This window comes from Chroicocephalus ridibundus, chromosome 19, assembly GCF_963924245.1.
Source record: "Chroicocephalus ridibundus chromosome 19, bChrRid1.1, whole genome shotgun sequence".
NCBI lineage: Eukaryota > Metazoa > Chordata > Aves > Charadriiformes > Laridae > Chroicocephalus > Chroicocephalus ridibundus.
In genome coordinates, this window is record NC_086302.1 from 7,167,034 (window position 1) to 7,192,766 (window position 25,733).

At 46.6% G+C, this 25,733-nt stretch overlaps 2 protein-coding genes across 8 annotated transcripts in view; one reads left to right on the forward strand and one right to left on the reverse strand.

The window, feature by feature from the left end:
* Positions 1-23,035, reverse strand: part of PUM1 (pumilio RNA binding family member 1) — an 84,040-nt gene extending 61,005 nt beyond the window's left edge. For all 7 annotated transcript variants that reach the window (XM_063356175.1, XM_063356169.1, XM_063356174.1 and 4 more), the window contains exons 1-3: positions 22,905-23,035; positions 18,317-18,690; positions 2,407-2,475 (exon numbers count right to left, since the gene is read on the reverse strand). In XM_063356175.1, coding sequence (XP_063212245.1) covers positions 2,407-2,475; positions 18,317-18,679 — 432 coding nt within the window. In that variant the 5' untranslated portion in view covers positions 18,680-18,690; positions 22,905-23,035. The remainder of the gene's footprint in view (positions 1-2,406; positions 2,476-18,316; positions 18,691-22,904) is intronic.
* LOC134525403 (uncharacterized) lies at positions 22,991-24,913 on the forward strand. Its single transcript, XM_063356243.1, has 3 exons — positions 22,991-23,408; positions 23,825-24,291; positions 24,725-24,913. The coding sequence occupies exons 1-3, from the start codon at positions 22,991-22,993 to the stop codon at positions 24,911-24,913; spliced, it is 1,074 nt and encodes a 357-aa protein (XP_063212313.1).
* Positions 24,914-25,733: the final 820 nt, after the last annotated feature.

The following is a 25,733-nucleotide window of genomic DNA, read 5'->3' on the forward strand; positions in this document are numbered from 1 at the left end:
TGGCGTCTTCCGAGGCGCAGACTCCTTAAATCACTGAAATGATGATGACGTCGTGCCGTGGTTTGGGCTGGACTGGCCACTGAGATTCTTTCTTACCAAGAAGTAAGAGAACAAGAAGATAAAAAGACACACGAAATGCATAAACACTCCTTTCCTCATCTTTGTCCCCCAGGTTTTTCACTATCAACTCCAAGTATGAGATCATTGATAATTCCTGCAGGTAGGGCTCAGAAGAGACAAGATCAAGAAATACAAATCCCATTCGCTCTTTTCCTCATTTATTTCAGACTTAATTTTTTTTTCTTAGTATACTGACTCTCTCCATGAGTTTCCTTCACATTCCAGGAGCAGGAGAAGGGGAGGAAGCCATCAGCGCCTTGCTGAGGTGCCTAAACAACACATAGAGTATCCTGCACAAAATCAAAGCCCATAGTTGAAGAACACAGTCTTGAAAGACAATACGCATTATCCTGCAGGGATCTCATTTTACACAGTTCCTTAAATCGGCCAGCTGGATGTATGTTGAAATACCTTAGGAAATACAGAGAAAATTCATGGAATCATAGAATCACCTAGGTCAATGGATAAAGGAAGGAAGCTGTGGGACTAAGGGAGAAAAACCCAAGAGAAACAAGAAATGTGTTTTAGCTTGAAGAGAAGGGTGAAACGTCACCTTCCCTGAAAAAAAAGATGCACACTGCGATACGTGGCAAAGCCCAGTGACAAAAGGGTGCCATCTCCAAAACTTTCCACATCAGTTACAAGATGATGATGATGGGGAGCGGGGGGGAAGGCGAGTCATCACTGGAAGGCAAACCTCACATCCCCCAAAACACCAAACCCAAATTCACTTCTCTCAAGATACGGCCAGATAAACTAAGAGTTGGTAAAACGCAGCATATTTAGGAATGACTTCAGTCATTTAAGCTAACATGACCTAATGCCACGCTAAGTACAAAGCAAGTGCCGTACTCACTCTTAGCGGGCTTTCAAAGAGCCTGCGCGCTCTATACCTGAAAATGAACGTCTTGCTCAAGTGGTGTTAAAAAAAAAAAAAAAAATAATATTCACAGAACATTCACACCCCCGTCATTCCACTGGCATGCTTCATATGGAGGCACATCAGCTGTTTTTCAGCAGCTTTAGACAGATTTTTCATGTCATGTTTTCTCCTTTGTAAATCATTTTCATCTACTCTTAGTCAGTAGTCTCAATGTAGGTTAATATAACCTAGAGAAACAGAGATTTTCCTATCAAGTACTGTCAAATTAAAACGCAACTCTGTATTTTGATCTTCCAGAGAAAGAAGGAAAGGAGGAGAGGAGAGAAGCCAAGCTGCAAGCACCATGAATTCTCTGAGGTCTTCCACCCGAGGGCATCTTTCTTATGAAACCCACCACACAACAGTCCTGGTTTGCTGTTTTCTCCAAAAAAGATAATTTGGTGTTCTAGGGATTTTTATTTTTAATTTGGCTCATAAAACTAGGTAACAGAGATAGGATAGACTAAACATGGAGAAAATAAACTAGTCTGGACTTGACAGACAGGAATGCAAAAAGGAAGACTCTCCAAAACAGCCCTGTATCAAGCTGACCTGCCGCACATCAGTATCCTCCTAAAAGACATGATTTTCTCATCTCTGTTCTTCCACAAGCCGCTAAAGGGACTGACTATAAAGGAAAAGAAGCATTTACATCCAGCTTTTGAGAATCTAACACAGACATCTATAGTAACTTGCTATTCTTTCAAGTCACCCTAAAAATAGGTAAATTCTCCCTTTCCAAAGAAAACCAATGGCCATCTCCCCCAAAGCTGCCACCTCCTTACTATGCTGTGAGATTAAAATAACTCTCAAGGGTTTCTATAAAGTTAGAACTGAAGGGCCCGTTATCTGACAGCTCCCTGCTCAGCCCTTCGACCTGTCCGAAGCACTTCTCGCCCCTGCAGCCCTCGATTACATTGCCCGGCTACTTTAAACCTTAAACACGGCCCTGCGCTTCCTGACAAGAGCCAAAAGGTGGCCAGGAGTGGAAACAGGACAGCAGACAATGCCAGACAGCCCACAATATTATGGCGTCTGAGATCACTGGATCCCAAAATAAACATGCTACAAGTATTGTAACACTTGTCACAAGACATATTTCTAACTGTTCTTTTACAACCACCATTTTACTGTTTGATGATACAACAGGTGGAGGGCTTAGCTGTTCCTCCTACTAAGATGTATTCCAGCCTGACAGGTTTTTATTTTGTTAAAGCGCGCACACACACACACACTCACGCTTCACAGTCATAACGGAGAACCCTCAAGTTCAGAATCATTCCAGCAGGCTCAAAACCTGTTATTTATTTCCCTCCTCCCCCCAAAACGCACAGAATTTTTTTTTCTATAGGCCTTTCACTTACCTCTCCCATAGCCCGTCCTTCCAGAGCAAGCGCTTGAAAATCATGATTCAGTTCATCCATGGAACGCACCTATTTATAGATGGGTAAGAAAAATAAATACATGAAGAAATGCTTGTATTTGATGATTTTTTAAAATGATAATCATCGTTTATAGCAATTCTTCTGACACAGACTGAGAGCTACATTCCATATTACAGCACGTAACAAGGTTATTGAGCTCTGAAAGATGACTTACCTTTAAGACTCCCAGAAGCTACAACGTTTATAGTTAGATTTATACACGCACAAAAAAGGAAAAACTAGCAATTACTTTTAAGACACGCAAAGTCTAAGGCAACTGTCTTTGCTAAATGTATTGCAGAGACTAATATTTCACAGCGAGTTGCATGACTTCAAGTGAGGGAGTCAATGCGTAAGCAAACAAGTCAGCACTGTTTCCTTTCAGGTGAAAAAATCAAGTAAAAACACCTACAAAATAGGCAGATTTACATTCAAGTTACATCAAAATGAAAGAGAAAAACACAACAGTAGAAACAAAAGGCAAATGAAATAACGCCATTTGAAATGGGGGGCAGGGGACGAAGAATGGAGAGCAAACGATGCCTTCACATCAGTTGCCAATTTTAGTTACCGTACCCACATTAACGTCTCCACGTAGAAATCCAGAAGCACAAACCGAGGTGCAAAACACCGTAAGAAACCCTCAAACAGGGTATGACCTTCTCCTCCTTCCCCAGCGGCTGCTGGTGTGCCCCACGGCTCCACGGCCACGCTGGGGACCCCAGGCCCTGCTGGCCAAGGCAAGGAGCCACGGGAAGGGCGATGGGAAGGAGTCCTTCCAGACGTGCACGGGGCAGAGCTTGGGAGCAAGGGGACAGCCCCGGGAGGGCCTTGCTCACCTGGAGGACCTGTAGCTATACATTTACTTGGGAAGTTGTGCCATTTTCTGCCATCGTGATTTGATGAAAACTGATCCAATTACAACAGGAAAAAAAAGCAGCGATTTAAAACTGTTCGCTAAGTAAGGCAGATATGTTGAAAATGCAAGCAAACACTTCCGATTTTCATTCCCAAATCTCACCCAGGCAAGTCCCTCCAGAAGCAGCCACTGAGCACAGACGAAGAAGCAAAGAAAAAAAAAAAAAAAAAAACCAACCCCAAAACCCAACTATGGACTTGAGGACAAAGCACAGGAGTTCAGCCACGTGCTAGGACTCCGACTGAACGATTGCCCTCCACAGATAACACACCTCCATCAAAGCAGCGCTTATTACAGCGGCCGCAAGACTGACAACAGCACACAAGCAGCACCACACACCTCCTACTCCCTGTGTACACACACCCTGCCACCCAACGGAGCCGATACACCTTCCTGCCAGAGCAGAGGTAAGAGTTTATATTTGTGAGTAATCCACACGCTGTGTTCACTGAAGTCCTTCAGGGGCTCTTTTTAGCACGCAGCGTTTACACCGCTGAAGACACGGGAGGTGATCTGGACACAGCCTCCTCCAGACCAAGGGAAGGAACCCAGTAACACCCGGTGGGTGATTTACAGCATAAAAAAAATTAAAAGCTGGGTTAAAAGCTACTGCGCCGCCCTGCCAGTGACCAGTGCTAGAGGCGGTTACACCATGTTCACTGACCTTAACCCTGACTTCTGATATCCTGCCACTATTTCCAGCAGAACCAAGTCAAGACCTTGTTGTGATTACGCTTTACTTCTATTTTAAGACAAGATTCAATAGACCTCATCCAAGAACATCAGATGTAAGGAAAGCACCATAGATACACTCCACAAGGGCCCGCCAGCCTGAACGCTTCTACTATTCTGTGACAACACTACTTTGCAAAAGATTAGGAACATATGGTTAAATTATTTAAGACATATTTATGTCATTTGCAAACCCTCAATAGCTAGTCACTCAGAATCGCAGTTTAAAAATAAGGTATCCTCTTATTACTATATCTCAGTTGAAAGTTATTTTCAGTCATGCCTCAGTCTTGCTGCCTTGACGGTGACGTTTATCACATCAACCACGAACACAGCGAGTAAAAACGGGACTCCACTTTCCAGAAACTCCAGCACCAGGCAACACCAAAGACTTTCCTTTACTGTCAGCTCCATCGCTGCTCTGTCAGCTCAGATATCTCGGTTGCCTCAGGTGAGACAGAAATTAGTAAGACCAAATTCTTCTGTGAAGCATTTCAAGCTGAACTCATGGAAAGTGCTGCAACCCCCTGACATGCTAAGCTAGAAAAGCCGAACAGCAGCAAATTATTATTTCAATGAGACATCTGAGGAATAGAGAGACTACATGAAGAGATTCAGCAGGTGATGTTCACTACTCTCGCTGCTAAAGCAATGCCCCAGCAAACCACAGATGCAGCCGCAATGGCGCTGATCCAGGACCTGCAGTGCTGGGGGAAGCGCTAGTGGAGAAACAGGCTGCTTAGTGTGTGTCCCCAACTCCTCCCGAACAAAGAAACCCCCAAAAGTGGACATTGTGCTACGGGAACCTCAAAACAAAGCTGCTGGAAAGATATAACCATTGAGTTTCTAGCATAAATCAAAAGGATATTAGGAAACCTTTGTGTTTTGTTTTGGTCCTATCCCAGCCCTACCAACTCCTCGCAGCTCAGCAGCACTAACGGCCCCGGGGAAAGGAACAGCCCCATGCAGAACACGCAGCAGAGTCTGAACAAGAACCAGCTCCTCTTCTCAGCCCCTTCTCTCACCCTTCTTATTGGTACTTTGGCACGTTACATGGTCATCCAGTTTTAAAAATGCTAGAATCATATATTTCACTTGTTCGCATTAGATGTAGGAACGCTTTCACAGATGTCGTGTTCAAGTGTTTGTCTTGAGTAAAAAATACATGTTATCATCTTGTTAAACCAATTACAGCAGCACAAATATGTGATTTACATCCACATGTGAAGCCGTGCTCCCACGCTGGCCTGAATTCTTGGTGGAGAACCTAGAGCTGGTGTAACTAAAAACAACATCGTCTCCAGAACGGTCAACGCCTTCAATGCAAGTTCATGATCCTCAACCAGAAACCACAACAATTTAGCAATTCCTCTTTCTCTAAAAGCTTCCGTCCAGTAAGCACACACAGCTTTCCCCAGGGCTGACCATTTGCCCATTTCCAATATGGAGAAGCATGTTTGTCTTCAAACGATGCCATGGTAATTGATTACCACAGAGGTGATACAGAGACCAAGATAAGAAGAGTGGTAAAGGGCAAAAAGCAGGATAAACATGAAAGCAAAGTGCACTCCAGCTTCTTCATACCTGCCTGGCCGAATTGCACACCTAACAGACCGCTATTGTTGTCACTCCTCTCTTAAGGGTCTCAAGGAAGCTGTCCTTCAAACATGTCTTTCTTTGCCAATCACCATCCTAGCCTCCGTTGCTATGTGACACACGCACAGGCTGCCTCCATCTCCTTCCCAAATATACTCCGCCCCAGTGACTACCAGAAGCAAAAAAAACCCAATATTGGCTTCCCTATCTGCCACTCAGGTAATGGAAGAAATTATTCATTACAGATATTTAAGTCACAGCCCTACTCATCTCTCTTTCATCAATCCTAACAGTTCTGGATAAAAACATTTTCTAAATCAGGTCTTCGCATCTGACTTTTGGGCACTGTAAGCTCAAAGCGTATATAATCACCAATTTTGAGGCCCTTTCTCTCAGTCACGTAGTTCCTTTATCTCCACTCACCATTGTATCTATTTGCTTGTAATACAGGGTAGTTTATTATTCAGTTGTCAAAGACCGTATTCAAAAGGTCCTCTTCTCATTTCCCCACTTCTATAATATTAAATAGCAACACCTCTTCACCTCATTTTCTTACGCCGTATGCACAAATATCACACAGCTCCTTCATTTCCCTTTGAAAGAAGAACAAATCACTTCCGAAACAGCAGACTAAAAAGCCCAAGTCATGACTTTGTACACCTCAATATTCCAAAAGGCAGGCGATACTCTGAAATGGTAATTAAACTAAGTAGATGGTGTACCACCTCATCGGGATCTACTCCCGCCAACTCTCCCTGACCTCTAACAAACACAGACACATAGAGCAAGAGTCACGATGGTGTAAGCACTAGACACAAGGAGGTCCCCAGAGAAAGAACTTCTTCACAGACGAGCGTTAACATCAATGAGATTTGATTACCATAAAATCTGGTTCACCACTGAACCAGAGTTTTGAAAGAAATCCAGAAGACAACGCCAAGATAAATTGGCCACACGAGGAAGCAATGCCCTGACATCTGGATACGACATGACAACCTGGTTCCTTGAAGGAAGAGGTGATCTCGAGAAACACGAGGAATCACAGGAGGAGAGGTCAGCTGTAGTCCCGATTGCTTCCTAAGTGATCCAACAAAACCTGACTCCTGCTCTGGGCCAGCAGCACCCCTCCGTCGCTCCCCCGTTTCAGCCTCTGTAAAGCAAACTGCAAAGTGCACATCCTGGCGAATACCGAGACCAGCCCTCCCGACCTTCCTGTCAAGAGCACTCGTTGTTTCTGACAATGCGGCAAACCACCAAGTTTAATTTTGAAGCCCGCTTAACAAAATTAACGCTCTGTACATCAGCAACGCCGCTAATGAATAAGAGTTACAAAGCAGTTTCACCACACAAGAACACTCCTCCCCTTCCCATTAAATGCTGTGTATGCACTCAGGAATTATGTAAATCGCAGCAAAATTAATGAGAATCTTCTTGAATGAGAGTAATTTCCACGCCGGCTAATATATGAATGTATGTCACTATAACACGCTCCAGCTTATAGCCACTTCACTGACTCATAAATAATTCCCTGCCTTCCCAGCCAAAGCGTGTACCCCAGAGCGGATTCGCCCCGCGCCGAGGAACAGGAGCAAACCCACCGGATTCTTCGCTTCGCCGAGGCTGAAGTCAATTCAGTCTCTCCAAAGCCCTCTTAACCAATTCTCACCTTTGCTCTGAAAAACAGGCGATAAAGCGAGAGACAGCTGCATTACTCATCGCGCAGTCACTCTAGGTCAGGCCTCCGCATCTTATTTTCAGTCTCCTGAAGAAAACCCCTTGGCCTCAAATATGCTGAGGCTACAGCGGCCTTTCTGTCCAAGTTTCAATAGCAGATTCCCACCACCTATTTTCGAGAGGACAAGACAACACACAGAACACATTCTGCTCTCACCTACTGCCATTGCAGCAACACAAAGCGATTTCTCTCTAGGTCAGCGGTCACTTTCAAAACTCAACCTCCCACGCAGCAGGAGAGCTTCTCAGCAACTCCACATCGAACATCTCCACCGTGGATTTCCCAACCCCTCAAGCAGCTTGCAGCTAATTTCTGTCAGGTAGCCACCTTACACAGGAAAATTACACTTTTTTTTTTTTTCATAAATAAGATTAGAGGGCCTCACCATTGCAAAACTCTATGACAGCAACTCAGAAGCAACTGCTTTCCTGGGCCCAAAGCTACACAGACATTAGTCCTTGTCCGCATCGGGAACACTTTTGAATTTATACAGCTATACCAGAAATAGGAAAAGCGATATTCCAGCAGCTGAAGACGTTCTATGCGCTGGTACCATTTGGTACTGCACCTACTGCTCCCCTACAACTCCACAAACCCAGGCAAGAGAGTTTTCCCTGCCTCTGAGACACCCCAGAACATACTTGGTCACAGATACAGCCAGTATTTTGAAGGTTTGGAAGTTGTCTCGTATAGAAGAGCACAGCAGACTCAGGTGACCATCTGGGGCATCACCCAAGGGTCTGGATCACTCACAAGAGAGGGTGAGAGTGGAGGGAACAAATTACTAGAGCTACCAAGATGCTGAGGGGACTGGAACATCTCTCTTATGAGGAAAGGCTGGGGGATTTGGGTCTCTTCAGTCTGGAAAAAAGACGACTGAGGGGGGATCTCATCAACACTTCTAAATACTGAAAGGGTGGGTGTCAGGAGGATGGGGCCAGGCTCTTCTCAGTGGCGCCCAGCGACAGGACAAGGAGTAACGGGCACAAACCTGACCATGGGAAGTGCCACCTCAACATGAGGAGGAACTTCTTTGCTGTGAGGGTGGCAGAGCCCTGGCACAGGCTGCCCAGAGAGGTGGGGGAGTCTCCGTCTCTGGAGACATTCCAACCCCGCCTGGAGGCGTTCCTGTGCCACCTGCTGTGGGTGACCCTGCTCTGGCAGGGGGTTGGACGGGATGATCTCCAGAGGGCCCTTCCCACCCCTGCCAGTCTGGGATTCTGGGAACTTACAGAGACTAGGACCAAACCTCCCCTGTTACACCTCTAACAAACCATCCCCAAACAGGGGCTGATGTTCCCCGTGCTAAAAAGCTGCAGCACAGCAAGGAATGAGCAGGGAAACCTGCAAAAGCAGCAGCGTGCCCAGGGAAAGCAGCGATAAACCCCAGCACCTGAGAGGACACGCTGCCCGGCTGGTACTGAAAACTCCAGTTAATTTTAACCGAGCAAACAACAAGGCCCACAGGGCTAAATGGCACTTGTCAAAAGGAATTCTGCAGTCAGTTAAATTAACAGGAACTGGGGCCCCGAACTGTCCTTACGATTACTAAAGAGGGATTTGAAGGACCTAACAAATTAACATGAGAGCAACAGTATATTTACCTTTCGGATTTCCAGTACCATATTTTTTTATTCCAGAATAATCCAGGGGTTTTTTCCTAAACTGCTAGCTACCAGCAAAGTAGCCGAAGTGTATTAGGTAAATATTAATGTCAATAATCACTGTTAATACCACACCTTATATTAAGCAAATATGGTTGCTAATATGACCTTTACATATAAATTCAAAGTGTAATATTGTATCACATTTCATGCTCTGCAGGTATCTCAGGGGATCGTATACTAGCCTTATATATTACGGAATTCTCGTTTATGTAGAATTTATATTCACCCAGACAGACACGCAGCAAAACTATCAAAGGCTGAATTTCACTCTTAATCAAAAAGGATTTTTCTTCCTCCTTATGCAAGTGATGTTTCCCAGAAAGAGAAAGGACAGGTGCAATTAAACAAAGGGGGGGGGGAAAGCCAAAGGTACAGGAGAAAAAACAAACAAACAGACAGAAACAAGCAAATAGAAAGTCCTTTGGAGAAAAAGAAGCCGAGAAATAACCAGTTGAGAAATATTCTAGCTGATAATGGAAAAAAATTGTCTCTAGAAGTGCACTGTAAAGCCTTAGGGTTTATGACTTTTATTTTATTTTTTGATGTTGGACAACATTAAACAGATCGACTATCTGCATTTATTAGCGGTAACAGCGACTGAAGAGGGTTTAAACTATCTATTTCTATTAAGCCAATTATGTTAAACAGGGTAACAAAGCAAACAAGAAGGCTGCTTCTGTAAGCCTCAGCTCTCCAGTTTCTCCATTTCCCCGCTCCCCACGTGGCCCCATTTCAAAGGCTGCCCTTCTCCTTCCCCAAACACTGTCTTACCCCGGGACCCATCTAGCCCTCAGCTGCTGCTCCTTTCAATTACAGCTCTCTCCTGATTGTACTTCTGACCAGGAGGCAAAACCCCCAGGTCAGCACCTGCTAAAACGGAGGCAGGACGGACGCTGCAAAGACAAGGTTCATGAAGTTGGAACGCATAAATGGCTGCTTTCAAAATTTCTTTGATCTACAGCAAATTATAGGGCCGACTGCAGCCTTCAGTCCTGCCACACAAGCAAACAAACTCCAGGATATCCCACAGATTAGGAATTCTGGGGGAAGCCCCCTAAACTTATCTGCCACCCTGGCAAGCAAAAGCAGGGGCAAGGGCCGGGCGCTGGGACCACAAATCCATGGGAAGCGCTCACTCCCCGGTCTCTGCTGATGCTGGTCGTGCTCCCGGCAAGCCTGGAGGGAGCCCTCCGACAATTTAAGCTCTGCACAAGCTTGATGGGACCAAGCTCCTCACCTTGCTATGGCACCACTTGTTTTGCTTTTCTGCTCCTGCAGAGTAACATTGGAAATCGTGTCACTATTATACGTGTTGGGATAGATCCAAGTGTTCTGACTTCCCAGCTCCTAAGATGAATAGCGTTACTTTGGTTCTGGGAGAAGACAAGAGATGAGAGGTTCCAAGTTTGCACTGGCACATTAGGGGTGCTGCACCTCGTAAGTGTGATTATTACTTGGATATTTCTTTATTTTTAACTCATGTGCACTCTGCAAGTGTGAAAAGGCAAGTGCCATGTAACGTTTCCATCTATTAGGCCTCCACATTTTAAGTCTCGCTCAATTTGTAATAGAAAAAAAAATCTACAAAATTTTTATATTTTCTAGTAAAACATTCCTCAAAAAATGTCAACATTACTACAAGAACACTGGGATTGAGGCATCAAGAATAAGAAATATCAAAAACATTCTGGCTGCTGCCTAAAGAAAACACCATTAGAATGCTGAGGAGGACAAAAAAAAAATATATATAGCTGGTTGAGCAGCCTAAATACTTTGTAGCACTTGATTTATACACTCACAAGTTGTTAAAGCCTCTTAAATTAACCAAAGGTTTACAAATTTCAGATGGAAACAAATGCCTCCTACTCAGCTGTGGGAGACTATCAGCATTTGTCTTGTTTGAACAGCTCGCATAGCACGTTATTTAAAAACTATCTACCCTGCGCGCATACACACAAACACATATATAGTATCTAGGAGAGGGGAGAAAAAAAAAAAAAAGGTATTTACCAGCTGACAATAAGACAAGCACCGCACAGTGTCAACCACAGGCTTGCCACTAACGACTAGATCCAGGGTTAAAATATGTTGTTCCATCAACTGATTACAGCACTATTTTTAGTCCTCTCCTATAACAATAGTGGGTAAAGAAAGAATGTGAAGTCACAAGTATTAGACAGGATTAGGTGGTTTAACTACTATTTTTGTAGTAAAGGATTCATCATTAGAATTGCTACTACCATTAGCATTCGAAGCAAAAAGCTATTGAAATTGCAGATTGGCTAATGCTTTACATGGCATTTAGCCAAGATGATTAATGATTCAGGGTACAGAAATAAATGCAAGAAAGGCAGCCTTTCAGAATGGCTCGGCTTAGTTAGCTAATTATGTTTTTCCTCAGATTTTATTCACTGAGGGAAGTGCTTCATTAATGTGGAATTTAGGTTAGCCTGCGATGTCTCGGGCACATATTGCTGGGGTGCAAACTTCCAAAATATTGGATTACAGAAGAAGCAACCTTCGTTTTGCCCTTCCAGAGCTGGCAATACCTTGGGAAAACCATCTTCTGCTTCCCAGATGCGTGTCTCGATCAAGGGTTTCGCACAAGCACTCAGGGTTACACCAAGATCTGGCTCATTTCACTCCGGGAAGGCTTTTTTCCTTTCACTCCACCCCTACTCTGACCTTCCGAGGTTTAAATTCAGAGGGAAAAAGGTGTAAAGAAGGGACACAGCAATGTCTCATTCCAGTGCCAAGCTCAGTACTTCTGTCAGAAACAACCGCGAGTGGCCCCACGCCACACCAACTGCTGGCAGCAGGGCCAAGGGCTAATTTGACGGTTTAATAACAGTCAAGTTTCACCTCAGCACAGAATCAAGGTCTGAAGCGCAGCTTCATTACAGGGTAAGTAACATGGCCAGATGCTCCCAATAAAAACAACTGTCCTAGAACAAAAGTTACCCTTAACAAAGGAAGAGGAGTAACACGATATCTGAGAGCAGATCACTTGACGGGAGGGAGCGCAGCATCACATGATATCGCACACAAAGGGAAGTTTGTTCATCGCAGACCCGCAAGATCATCATTCAGTGAAGACAGCTTTAAAATTGTCTCAGCATACACCTAAAAGCAAGTTTTCAGACACAGGCAACACTAGATTCAACGCTCTGGAAGAGCTCTTTGTAAAGGAGATTTCCAGCCAGCAGTCAAAATTAACTCTGTCGGTTTGCAAGGAAGAAGGTCCTGTGGATGGATTATAGGGCTTGTGACTTATGTAAAGTTTCACCCATTTACAAAACCCTACGAGTCTCACAACCTGTTCTGCAGAGGCACGGATAGATCACACCAACTCAGCAAACCACAAGAGAGCTGATAAGGGGAAGGCAAAGTTGGAGAGAGGGAAGAAAACAAGCAGAAGCTATGCTCGAACACAGCTCTATTCAAAACACGCTTGGGTGCAATACATTAACTGAAATACTTGAAGTCTTCTTGAAGTATTGAAATGCGCAAATTCAATAGTGTGAAAACGTCTGTGCTCTTCCCGAGGAAGCAGCACAGCAAGGAAGCAGGCCGCAAAGGGGATACACCACAGAGAAGTGCCGAAGCCAGCACATTAGGCTGCTTGTGCAATTTCAGCTACAGCCAGGTATCTCCCAGCGGCCTGTCAGGGACAGCAGAACCTACAGATTCAGAAGAAGCAAATTCTTAAATTAACTGTCTGAAAATTTCAGGTTTTTTTTTTCCTCCCCCGTAAAGGAGAAGGATTTTCTAGTACCCAACCTTAAACATCCAACTTAGCCAAATCTACTCGTGCTCCTTCTATCTCAGCAGAAATTTTCAAAGGGCAATGTAAAGCAGAAAACTAAATTAAATGTTCTGATTCCCCTGCCCCAGGATAACCCTTTACTACAGAGAAACCTCTGCAAAACAAATCAGCCAAAGTAGACATTTCATCTCAGCACGGAATTATGTTCTAAATTATCTGGGTATCAAGTTAGCACAGCCATTTCAGCATCAACGTAAGAAAAGTCTTAACTCATTCACCATGATACAAGAAGTACCCATGAAAATTCAACTGATTTAATGAAACATACATCAGAAAACAATCTTCAAGAACAGAGCCACGTGTGCTACCACATGATGTATGTGATTAAAGACTTGCACCATGCCTTCAACTCTAGCACAGACAACGAGCCAGATTATTTGGACCACAGGGACCCTCATACAATAGATGCTTTCTACCAGATCAGGAAATCTCTGCCCTGAAGAGATAACTGTCACTTAAATGGGATTTCACTTCGGAAGAACGAACACTAGGGCTTCTGCTTCCTCAGCTTCCACGATCTTTTTAGAGGACCTCGCCACGACTTTAAGGCAAACTCTGGTCATGGTGCCTGCCAACGGGCACAAAACATAGAATCATAGAATTGCCCAGGTTGGAAGGGACCTTTCAGATCATTGAGTCCAACCATCAACCTAAATCTGACAAAACCCACCACTAAACCATATCTCTAAGCACTATGTCTACCCGGCTTTTAAATACCCCCCAGGGATGGTGCCTCAACCCCTTCCCTGGGCAGCCTGTTCCAATGCTTCATAACACTTTCAGTGTAAAATTTTTCCAAATACCCAGTCTAAACCTCCCCTAGTGCAACTTGAGGCCATTTCCTCTTGTCCCATTGCCTGTTCCTTGGGAGAAGAGACTGACCCCCTCTGGCTACCCCCTCCTTTCAGGGAGCTGCAGAGAGCAAGAAGATCTCCCCCCTCAGCCTCCTTTTCTCCAGGCTGAACACCCCCAGCTCCCTCAGACACTCCTATAAAACTTATTCTCCAGACCCCTCACCAGCTTCATCAAACAACATCAAATCCAGACACTTTCACAGCAGCAAGCAGCGTAGTTTGAGCAGCTGTGCTCTAGAAGAGCAGCTGCCAGGAGAATTACCTTCTCTCTCCACTTCAATTCAAGTTCCCAGTTAAGAAGCTGCATGGTCACATTGCCAAAAGGCAAATCTGAGCATAAAATCCAGTCCCAGCCCTGTTGCTCTCACTATTCTTCCCCAACTATATGTGAAAAATTCCCCACATTCAACAAGACGATCCCTGCAGAGTTCTATTGTCTCAAATTATTAATTAAACATGCTCTCAAAGAAAGCAAATGCCTAAAATCATTTGCTTCTACTAAGCAACTCCCATATTACCCTAACTGCAATTCAGACAGTCTAAGTATAACCATTCACTGTAATTCAGAAGGGACCACCACCAAAGAAACTCTCTCTTCACTCCAGTTCAAGAACATACATGCATGCACAACCCACAAGGGACCCCATCCCAGAAAACCCAGCCAATTTTCCTAAAAACCTGCTCAGTGATGATAACTTGTCCCAGCTGAATATCTCGACTGTCTTTTTCATTCCCCACAGGAGCAGTAAATGGCTGTTTGGATTTATAATGAGATACGCAACCTTCCATAACCGAGACAAATCCAACCTAGGCCATTACTCGTCAGGAGTCATCTTGTACCTCCCTCTTCACCCACCTACCTGAAGTTCTGATCTCTACCCGTTTTTTTTTGGAGGCTAAACACCCTAGTGCAGCGAGCGTAACTGTCTGCCCAAACAGCTTGAAGAGTAATCAGGCATCGCAGGTGAAAACCAGCCTAAACCTCTTCAGTCTGAATCTTAGAATTACTAGTGGACATCGACACTCAAACCTCATCTTGCTGCTTTTTGTGGGTAAAAAGAGAAGACTACATTTTGCAGTCAAGACCCAGCTGATGGAAATGTCTTCCATTTAAAGTTTGGTAATTAAGTATTTGTAGCTGCAGAACAGCTGGAAGTTTGTTTAGGAGTTCAGAGATTCCAATCTAGGGGGGAAAAAAAAAAAAGTCCCATTTCAGCATTGTTTCAGTGTCTGCAAGAACAACTTATAATATATGCTATTTGTGGGGATGGCGTATCTTTGATACCTAAATATGCAAAATGACAGTAGCATCTTTAATTGCTGAATTTTCTATAAAAACGTGCCCTCTTGGCGCCTTCTGTAGAAGGGAAAAATGCAAAGGGAAAAGAAAGTTTCTAGGTAAAATACAAAAAGAACCAACATTCTCCTACTGTTTGCAACAAGAGGACACTATCTACTTCCTTGCGAGCAGAGAAACTTTTTCTTAAGTCACCCCTAGTAAAGCCATTCACAGCTAAATTCTCAGAGCTGCTAGTCCAAGTACGAACAAACGAGAAGGAGGAAGAGCCAGTACAATAAAAAAATGAAAAGCAAGGATCCTGTAAATAAGTTCTGACTCACAACACTCTTAGCTATTTAATAACACATGATGAAATACTATCATTTGGTAAAAATCACTGGAGTATTTATTATCACCAACAGACGCAGATAGATGTCTGTCTACATACGTAACGAAGAAGAAACTGGGATTTAACAATTAAAAAAAATCCCTCTACCTTTAATTACGACCTCCCAAGCTCTAGGCAGGCATTAACCTATATTACCCTATAATTATTTTTTCTGACTTCCCATTATCTTTTAGCTACTGAGCTTCCTAACCAGTCTTCAAGGCAACAAGGCAAGGGCCCTCGCTGCACTATCTTTGAAAGCCTACAATCAAAAGCGCAGTAATGCAAGTGTATCTATAAGAAATGGAGACTCAGCAGACATCCATAATGACTCCCCACCTCCCTGCATGTCCCAGCACTTCCTTCCACTTCTATTCTTGCAGGATAAATTCAATTTTACCCCGGTTAAGCCCAAACTGAATTAAATCATTTTGTATGCATAAGGCTAGTTCTTGCTCCAAGGAATTTATAATTTAAGAAGCAAATGCAGAGGTGGCCAAAAAGTCAAGAAGAATGACAGTATCAGGATTACATATACCCTGCATTCTGCTTCCTATGAGTAAAACCCCGAGGCAAACAGAGAACCGTGGAAAAAGAGGCACTCAAGAAAGGCTGAAGCAATAAACACACAGATACAGCTGCCCAGCAATCCCTGGAGTACACGGTATCAAAGAAGACACATGAGAAAAGGGTCACTGCCCCATCTCCGAGTTGATTTTGAAGAAATTAAACACAAAGATTGGTTTAAAGACGCATGCTGAGCGCAAAACATCAAGACTATGTGACAAATACATTATAGCCAACACAAAAACCACCAGGAAGTAGAACAGATAAAGTCCCAACGTTAATTACATTATAGGGGGTATTTCTTGAGCTTCCCATCACAGAACACAAGGGAGAAAAACAGAGAAAGCATCACCCAGAACCTTGTGAGCTCAACCCCACAGGTATATCTTGTCCATTCTCAGAAGTGTTCTGCCTCCAAAGAATACACGCATTATTTTTTAAAAGTTTATTTAAACTTGTATAAGCTAACAAGTTTTTCTTTCATTAAGTGGTACATTTATTAGTACCATTTCATTCCAGAAGTTACTGAAGAAAATCAAGGGGAGAAAGAGCAACACATCTACTGACATCGGGGCAAGTCCCTGGTAAGAGGCAGGATTCTTTTCTTCGAGTGGAAGTTTAAGTCTTCTGGTGTTTGAAGAACGCAGTAAAAAAGTTCAAACATCAGTGGAATTTTTAATGACTGCAGGATTTGTGTATCCCATCCCTACCCCCTCCCCATCTCCAGTGAGTTCTGTTGTCTTTCAGGGGTTTTCAGAGAAAGGAAGATGAAAGTATGAGTTGGAAGATTAAAAAAAAAAATTAAAAAAAAACACAAGAATTTTATGACATTCATCTTAATTCATAAAGTCGTCTTTCCAAAATATGTCCAAAAAACAAGTTTCTGCCTAAACATCTCCACACCAGACCACACGACAGCTTTTATTTGAAAAACCTAAAAGTTGCAGCCTTTCAGTAAGAAATTTGTGCTTACTGTTTGTACACAACTTAGAGCGCGTTACGATCTCTTCCACTGATGTCTCTTGAAACAACTTTTACATTTAGTGACTGAAAACTTGGGATAGTTAACAGAAAAATTACATCTCATTTCAACGCAGTTATTTCCTTTAAAGTGATCACTAAATACTATGTTTCCACATAAGGGAATAACTACTATATTCTCCCAGCTGCTTAGTTCATATTGCAGTATTTTATGCGATTTTTTTCTTCCAGAACAGATTAAGAGGGCACTTGGGTTTACTTCTTTGTTGATGTACACACTGACTTCAGTGAAGTTGCAAAATTCACTGCAATGTTTGCTTTTAAATGGCCTGGATGACAACACATCCCCTGGGGAGGCACAGCAGAGGAACAAGGGCTCGTTCGCTTTTTATTTGAAAAACTAGAGGCAGGAGATATTTATAAAGGTTGCAAAAGCTTTGTGTCTGCTGCTCCGACAGTATGTGCGGAAATCATTCGTTTTTAAAATGTGCTTACGTTTAAGTTCTGCTCCTTTAGCAGAGGAAGCACATCTTCTTTGACGAGTTACTTACAGGTCACAGACAGAAAGCCAGAGTGAGTCATGCACTCATTTAACTCGCAGCACATCTGACAATGCAACTACTGAAAAGACTTCTAGTAAACACTACTGCCGAGACACGGTTTGGCCCACTACCCTTTTAGAAACGTTAAGTCACTGTAAGAAGTTAGCTGTGTTTCTAAAAGCACTGTTTCATGACATTTTTAAGGCTGTTCTCTTCTCAGTTCGGCTAAGCACATCAGCAGCACCTTCCCCTCCCAATCAGAACCAGAAAAACCCAAACGCAAAACAAACAAGCAAAGAAACCCAGGAAAACACGTTACCAGCAGCTTCCAGAACTGTGTTTTTCAATATTGGGAATGGTAAAAGCTCAACCTACATGCATTGGCAGTTTTGTAATACCATTACATAAGAATTATTTAACTACAGCAACAGATTTGAAAAGCAGCAGCAGTCACTGCTACGCTGGTCCACACATCCAAAAAAAAAAAAAGAAAATCAATAAAGGGAACGATAAATTTTGCAAACATGTATTTGACTGTCACAGAGAGTGGACTGGGATTTCAACACTCTCAAGAGCAGAAACGTTTCACGCTTATAGCTACCAAGGCACTGCAATCCTGAAAAGAGAAAACAACAGGTACAACCGTCGCCATTCCAACCACACAATAACTAGCAGAAGCTTTAAAAAGTGTCATTAAAAGCATCTATCACAAGCCCGATGCGTTCACGTGTTGAGTTTGGAAACATGGAACTTTTATTTTTTACCTGATGTTCTGCATGAATGTTATCCCCAGTAGGCCAGCGATGTTTGCTGTTATTATAGCCGCCTCCACCACTTCCTCCTCCCCCAAGCTGCTCACCATGCTGCCTCTGGAAGAAGTAATCCACCATAGCGTCGTCCTGAGAGCGGCCTGCAACTCCTATGGATCCGGGAACAGGACTGGAGTGTGTCCCTGCTGCAAGCGCCTGATTTGCAGCCGGCTGTTGCTGAGCCTGGGACCCTGTTCCAGATGTCAATACAACAGGCATGTTGGGATTAGCTGTATCTTGAGCGTGCTGTTTCAGGTGGGGGCTGAACGAGTCCTGCCAGAGTACTGCTTTTCTCTTCAAAACACACGCAACGCTCATTCCACCAACACCTACGGGGGGGGGGGGGTGAGGGGAGGGGGGAGAGACGGCGAGAAAGAGAGAGGGAAAAGAAAACATGAAATCCTTACAGCTTCAGCTTTCCATATTAAATAACACACCCATCTTGTGACTGGCAGGGAAACATCGCAATGCCAAATCTGACTCCTTTTAACACAGTTATTTGCTCCGTGAACCTAGCAACTAAAATATCATATGAAAATGCACACTGCCCAAAAATCCCACGTTTTCTGCTGCACAGTGTTATCAGTATACGCAAGATTCACATAAGGTGCCCATTACACTGAAATCAGAATGCCAATTTATGCCATGGACAAATCACCGACTGGAGCGCGGCTACAGAACACTGCTAGAAAAAAGCCCCCCAAAAACCCAGCGGAACGCAAATTACACCATCAGTGCCTGCCGTGCTTGTTTACACCCGACAAATTACGAGGCAGATCTTCAATCAATACACGAGTTACACTGTATCACGATGTATTCACTTGGTCACATAAAACATCAAGGCAACAGTGGGTTGGGTTGTTTGTTTGTTTTTTTTTTACAAATACAAACTTAAAATGCTGGATTTCTCCTTACACAGTGAATTAAGTCCCAAACACAACGTGCACTCTTCCTGCAAACTCAGAAGCTGACTTCGGTCATGAGATGGTAAAACACATGGAATGTTTGATATGAGATTCCCTGGAGAAAAAGCAGCTAACCTCTCGGTGCCCGGGATCTCGGGAGAACCTTCCAGAGCCGGAGCAGCCAGCAGTGCCGGTCCTGCTCTCGCTGGCACCACGGGAAAGCTGGACCAGTCACAGAAACCGTCCAACACTGAAAACACCCCAAACGCTTTGCATACACCCAAAATCATCTGCGTGCAGGACACAACAGGCAGACTAGGCTCACAGCAACTCACTAATTTACTCTCCCCCCTAAGCGTTTCGATAGCATCCCAGCAGCACAAAACCACACAAGTTTGTTATTTTGTTTAAGACAATATTATCAGCTGATCCCGAGAGCAATAAATGCACTAATGTGTGAACTGAGAAGTGTTTTCCCCCATTATGTAACGCTCAGCCAACGCAGAGCAAAATCGAATTTGTTTTTGAAGACATAGTATAGTCTGAATTATTATTATTTTTCAAAAAGATTGATAGTTTATGGCTTCGGTTACCTAAACGCAACCCCACAAATACCACAGAGAGTTAGAAGGATGAAACCGGGGGCAGTTCAGCCCATGCAGCCGCCCGGCCCAGCTGCATACCAGCACGGGAACGCTTTTACTCCTGTACCTTGGTGGCTGGAAACCTTGGCCCCGGTCCTGCCAGCAGCTCCCCGGGCCTGAAAGGCGGCTCTGTTTCCTCTCTGCTCATCAGAATAGTTCTGAACAACAGTCAACTACTACAAGCAACTTCCAAGAACAATTTTCTAACAGCAGAGAAAGTTGACACACACAAAAAAAAAAATAATCCAAGTCCTATCTTTGATCAAGCTTCCTCAAGTTTGTCCCATTAATTGAGACCAGCGTTAACATTCAGAAGAAAATGACTGTAAGAAGTGAAGAGATAAGATTTCTTTTTTTAATTGCACCTACAACACGCATTTGTTGACACACACACCCTGAGCCTCCGCGGTCATGTAAACAAGCAACTCTGCAAGGCTTTTTATACATACGGAGGCCTTCACAGCTTAAACACCAGTAAGATTTAACAGAACTAACTCCTCTGTCTTCCAAAAAGTCTGGAAATCACTACCTTCCCCAAACACTTCACAAAACACCACGACAACCGCCTGGTATCGCTAAACCTTCACTGATTTTTAAGAATACAATACTACAACTTAATGGCATTTTCCAGTTAGTTTTCCTTTAATAAACATCATCAAAATCCTTCAGTAACATGAAAGGAAGCACAAAGCTGCTCTGTGCAAGAAGGGGAAAAAAAAAAGTGATTACTGGTAAGAAATTCCCATATCACCAAGTTGCAGTGTATATTCATGGCAGAGACTGAAATCTACGCAGAGCCTATGAAAGGTTACAAGTTAGCTCAGTTATTTAAACAAAAAAATATAAAGATACTATGAAGCCACAGAAAGTTTCAAGTATTTATATACTGTGACAACCCCTGTTTCCAGTGGAAATACCCCAAGGTACAAAGTTGAGAGTAGAAGTCTGCACAGCCACAACAGCCTCTTTCAAAAGGCAGCGGGTTTGACTTGCACGCAGATTGTTAAAAATTGTGTTAGTATAAAAATGGGGGGGGGGGGGGGGGGGGCTGAGACTAAAAAGAAAAAAAAAAATCTCAATTGAGGTAGTATGAAGATCCGCAGAAGTGCCTCCTGCTCCCAGATGCTTCCTCTTTCGTCTGACACAGAGGAGGCAGCTCCAAACACCAGAGGAAAACTTGGCAAAGGCGACATTTTGCGAGGGAGCAAAGGGGAAAGGAGCATTCTGGGTAGTTCAAGTTTAGTTCCGAGCCGTGTTTTTATAGAAATGCGGCGGTAAACGCAGCGGACAGCTGAATCCTGTCATTCAAAGCACACACAGCATCAGAAATACGGCAAGTCACCTCCACAACGCACATTTATTAGCCGCAAGACTCGCCGCTGCTAATGGCTACTATGGCCCTTCTCGTTCCCAAACCCTTCGTAAAAATCCACAATAAACTTTTCCCAGATAAACCATTTGCTGGGAAGAATTCTGTATTTACGCACAAAGGCTTCCACGCTGCTACCATGCGCTCAAAGCGGACAATTTTCCTTCTCCCTTGCGGAAAACACAGCATGTAAATAAACCGCTCCGTGTCATCATTACAAGCAAAATACTTTAGATTATGGGATGTTCCACAAGGAACAAAAAAAACAAACTTCGGAGACATCCCCCAAGCAAGTTTTAAGCACAAGCGGCGGCGCCGGCGAATAAAGCAGCTTTAATCCGCCGAGAGCACAGCTACGCGTGCCGAGCTTTGCCGCTCCTGGTCAATATGCCTCTAAAAATAACAGACAATATTCCTCCCCACCCCCAAAAAAAAAATAAAAAAAAAATTAAGGCAGCAGAAGATGCGCGTTTCAAAAAGTTCAACGAGAAGAGTTTGGGTTGGGTGGTGGTTGGTTTTTTTTGGAAAGTTAGGGTGGAAATTCGAGCACAGCCATTGTTCGGGAGCTCTGTGGCCTACCAGAACTTTTAACGCGAAACCTTGTGTTTTCCTGAAAACCTGGGGAAACGCAGCAGGAAACGGGGTAAATCGATCCCCGTCCCCATGGCTCAAACCAGCGTTAAAATATCTAAATAAATAGCATAAATGCTACCCCCACCCCCCACCCCCCTCCGGCTTCATAAAGGAAATTCCTTACTCATGATCTGTCTAATAAAAATCTCTGCTCGGGACAAAGTTATTAAACATTGACCAAAAAAAAAAAAATTTAAAAAAAAAAATCGAGTTTTTCCACAGCTTGGGGCAAGAGACAGACTCTCATAAGTTTGCAATTAAAAAGGGCCAAACGCTGTTATTACGTGAAAAGGAGATAAAAACAAGGAAGCAAAAAAAAAAAAAAAACCCACAACCAACAAACCCCACACAAACACAACCCCCCCCCCGGGTCACCCAGCACATCTAAAAGTATTGTCTGCCTTTTCCTCCCCCCATGGCCGCCGGGGCCCCCTCCCTCTCCGCCGCCGGGGACACCGAGCCCCTCCGGGGACCCCCACCAAAGCCGGGGGGACGACACCCACTCGCCTCCCCCCACCGCGGGCCAGGGCCAGGCCCTCCGGGGCAACAAAGCGGGGCCTCGGCCCTCTCCGGCGGACCGGGCCGGGTCCCCCCTCGGGAGAAGAGGGAGCCCCTGGGGAGTCCCCCGGCGGTGGCCGGGCCCGGTGTGGGGGGGTGCGGGCGGGGGGTGCCACCACCGCCCGGCCGGGATGGGCCCACCGCCCCCCCCAACAATAACACCCCCCTCCCTGCCCTGGCGCGGCAGCCGGGGAGCCGCTGAGGGGAGGCGGGGGCCCGCCGCGTCCCCCCCCTCCTTCCCCGGTAACAATAGGGGCCAGGCCCCGGCCCCCGAGAAGGAGCCGGGCGGGAGAGGCGGGCGCAGCGCCCCGCCGCCGCTCGCCTTCGGGGCGGCCTGGCGCCGCTCCGCCCGTCCCCCCCACCAATATGGCCCCACCGGCGGCTCCGCTGAAGTGCGCGGCGCGGCGGGGGCCCGGTCCGGTGCCGGTACTCACGGGCGGAGCGGTAGGATGAAGACGGATGCCGGCCCCCCCCAGGCCGCTCGCCGCCTGCCTCTCCCCCTGCCTTTCACTCCGACAACATGGCGGCCCGGCGGGGACGGGCGCCGCGCTGCACGCCGGGAAGGCGAGGCCGCTCCAAGCGGCGCCGGGCCGCCGCTCCCCCGGCCGGGCCGGGCCGGGCCCTGCCCGCCGCCCCCTTCCGCCCCACACCCGCACCGGGGAGCCCCGCGGGGGGTGCGAAGGGGACAGGTCGTGCCCGGTGCGTCCCCTTAGAGGTGTCGGCGCTCCCCGGGGCGGCTTGGGGCCGGGCCATGCCCGGGTTGGGGCCGGGGGCCTCAGGTATAATGGCGGTCCCTTCCCCGGCTGGGGGGCACAGGCCCCGCGCTGCCGCCGTCAACACTCCCTCGGCCAACGGGGCTGTGGTTGGGCACCCCGAGCCCGCAATGGGGAGGCCACTAGCCCCCCTGCCCGAGCCAGCAGCCGCCCGCTCGCACAAAGGTGACGGAGAATTGCAGCGGGGAGGTGGGGGAGAGCGGCTCTGCCTCGCCCCGCGCCCTCACAAGCGGCCAACACACTTCTGGGGGTGGGGGGGGGGTTCCCCTTCGTGTCCCCCCCGTCTCCGTTCCCCATCCCCGTAAAGCCGGGCCTGCGGGGGAACTACACCCCCCAGCCTGCGCCGCTGCGGCGCCGGCCCGGCCCGCAGGCCGGCCATCAAACCCCGGCGCTGGCCGCTGGGAGCGGTAGTTCCCGCAGTGACACCTCCATGTTAAAGGGACAGCTCGGTGGGGAGCGGCCGCCGTTGGGTTCTGTGCTCCCTCCTGCTGGGCTCCTCTGGTTTTTGCGGGGGCGGGGGGGGGGGATTTAGCGCCTGCACTCGATGCTTAGATGTGATATTTTCTCTCCCCTTTGGCCAGGCGAGAGAGCCACACATGAAAAATGGGAGGAAGCTGCCGTCGCTGGGGACATGCCCTCGCATGCACAGAGAGAGCAAACAAGCAGCGGCTGCAGCCTTTCAAAGGGCTTCGTCAGCCGAGGGGGTCCCGCACAGCCTGGGCGAGAGGTTGCCCTGAAGCCTGAGCTTTTGCGGGCGAAGCAGAGGGGTTGCCCTTTCGGGTACAAGAAGTTACTTCAAGCCCCATTTATCACAGCCGTTAAAGGACATGCAAGGCCAGGTCCAGCTGAGATCTGGCTGCATGGCTTGCATCCATTTTCTGCCCAAAGGGCTGCCCGGGGTGTTGGGTGTCTCCGCTGCCACGCTGCCTTTTCCATTCGTGACGGAGCGTGCAGCCCAGCCAGCCAGGGCTTGGAAGAAAGCAGGACCTTGGCCCCGGCCACCCTCCAAAACCCTGGGGAAATCCAGCTCGTGGCTGCAGCCGGGGAGGTGCCGAGTACCCCAGGCCGGGCACGACGGGATAAACAGTTAGCAAAGGCTTTCACTGTTCATGCTTCTTTTTTTTAAGCCAAGCCACCCAAAGCTTTCTTGTGCCGGCGTGGTTTATTTGACCTGGCAAAACCCCTTTGTGATAAACTCGGCTCTGCTGGGTTCGGCTGCCTGCGCCGCAGCTGCACGTTGCCCAAACGCGCATGTGGCACTTGGCGCGGACCCCCCTGCCCTGCCGCCACGCAGCCCTGCCGGGCCCGGAGCACCCCAGGAACGACTGCGGCGTGGATCCAGTGTAACGAGTAGCTCCTGTTAGCGAGGCCTGGCTACCCCCAGGCTCTTCACTGGAATAGGAACATCAGCAGGTTCTTCTGGCGAGCGTCCCTCACAAAGATGCAGCTTATTCTGCCGAACTGCGCTGTCCTGTTCCAAGGAAACTGCCTCGGTGACGCAGTTAGCCCGTCAGAAGCACACCTGTGCGGTGAGGCCAAATCAATTCTCCACCTTCCAGTTGGTAGAACCCTTAACCCGGCTCTGCCATGCCATGGTGGACCATGCAATGTCCCCAGAACGTTGTGAGCAGGGCCCCACCAGTGTGAGCAAGGCCAGCTCCTTGGTGTAGCGGAAATGGGCATAGTGAACCTGTGTTATCTTGGCACCGGAGCAAATAAATCTACCCAGACACCCTTTTCCTTTGGTTGAATTCTCCAACACCTCCTGAACACCCTAGGCTGATCCAAGGCATCAGCGTTGGCTCTTGGGTGACGAAGATTTGAGCTGTGAAGCGCAAGAGGCCGGCAGCTCTTTCCCACACCGTGTCCTCGCTGTGGAGCCCGAGGGAAGGAAGGCTGGCAGGTCCCTACCTGCTTCTGCTGGCCAGGTTTCGGGGTGCTGCGCTTGCAAAGTGGCAACCTCAGCACCCCACCTTGCTGGTGGGGCCGCCTGGCCCCGAGCTATCGTGCTGGTGGGAGCACAGAGGTCCCCGAGCTGCGCTGACCCTCCGCTGTCAGCCAGAGATAACAGCTACGCCGCGGCGGGTTGCAGCACACACCCAGGCTGCTTGCTGACACTAGAAACATGGTTTGTGTTAATTATACCTGGGATAATTACATTTATACCAGCATAATGAGAGGGGGAGGGAAGGAGTCCTCCCGTGGATGAAGTATTAGTGGTTAAAACCCGCTTATGCCAGTTAGTTTATTCGGTTTAAGAAGAAAAGCACAGAGAAATGGCACGTGGGGACATGCAGCCCTGTGGCTATGGGACTGAGTCAGAGCTTGGGTCTCACTTCCAGCACCTCCGTCCCTCCTGCAGCCTCTTCTGCCTCCCACCGCTGCCGTCCTCTCTCATGCCCCTCAGACCGTGCCCAAGCTCCCGGCTTGTTGCGATCCATGGAAAACCTGCCACTGGGAGAACGTGCTGCTTGGGAGATTTCAAGAGCC

Bases quoted from the DNA above. Each gene is read 5' to 3' on its own strand.
- LOC134525403 (XM_063356243.1), top strand. From the start codon at position 22,991: ATGGCGGCCCGGCGGGGACGGGCGCCGCGCTGCACGCCGGGAAGGCGA. The intron at 23,409-23,824 runs GTGACGGAGAAT...CCCTTTGGCCAG, and splicing joins AGCCGCCCGCTCGCACAAAG to GCGAGAGAGCCACACATGAA. The intron at 24,292-24,724 runs GTGCCGAGTACC...TCCTGTTCCAAG, and splicing joins TCGTGGCTGCAGCCGGGGAG to GAAACTGCCTCGGTGACGCA.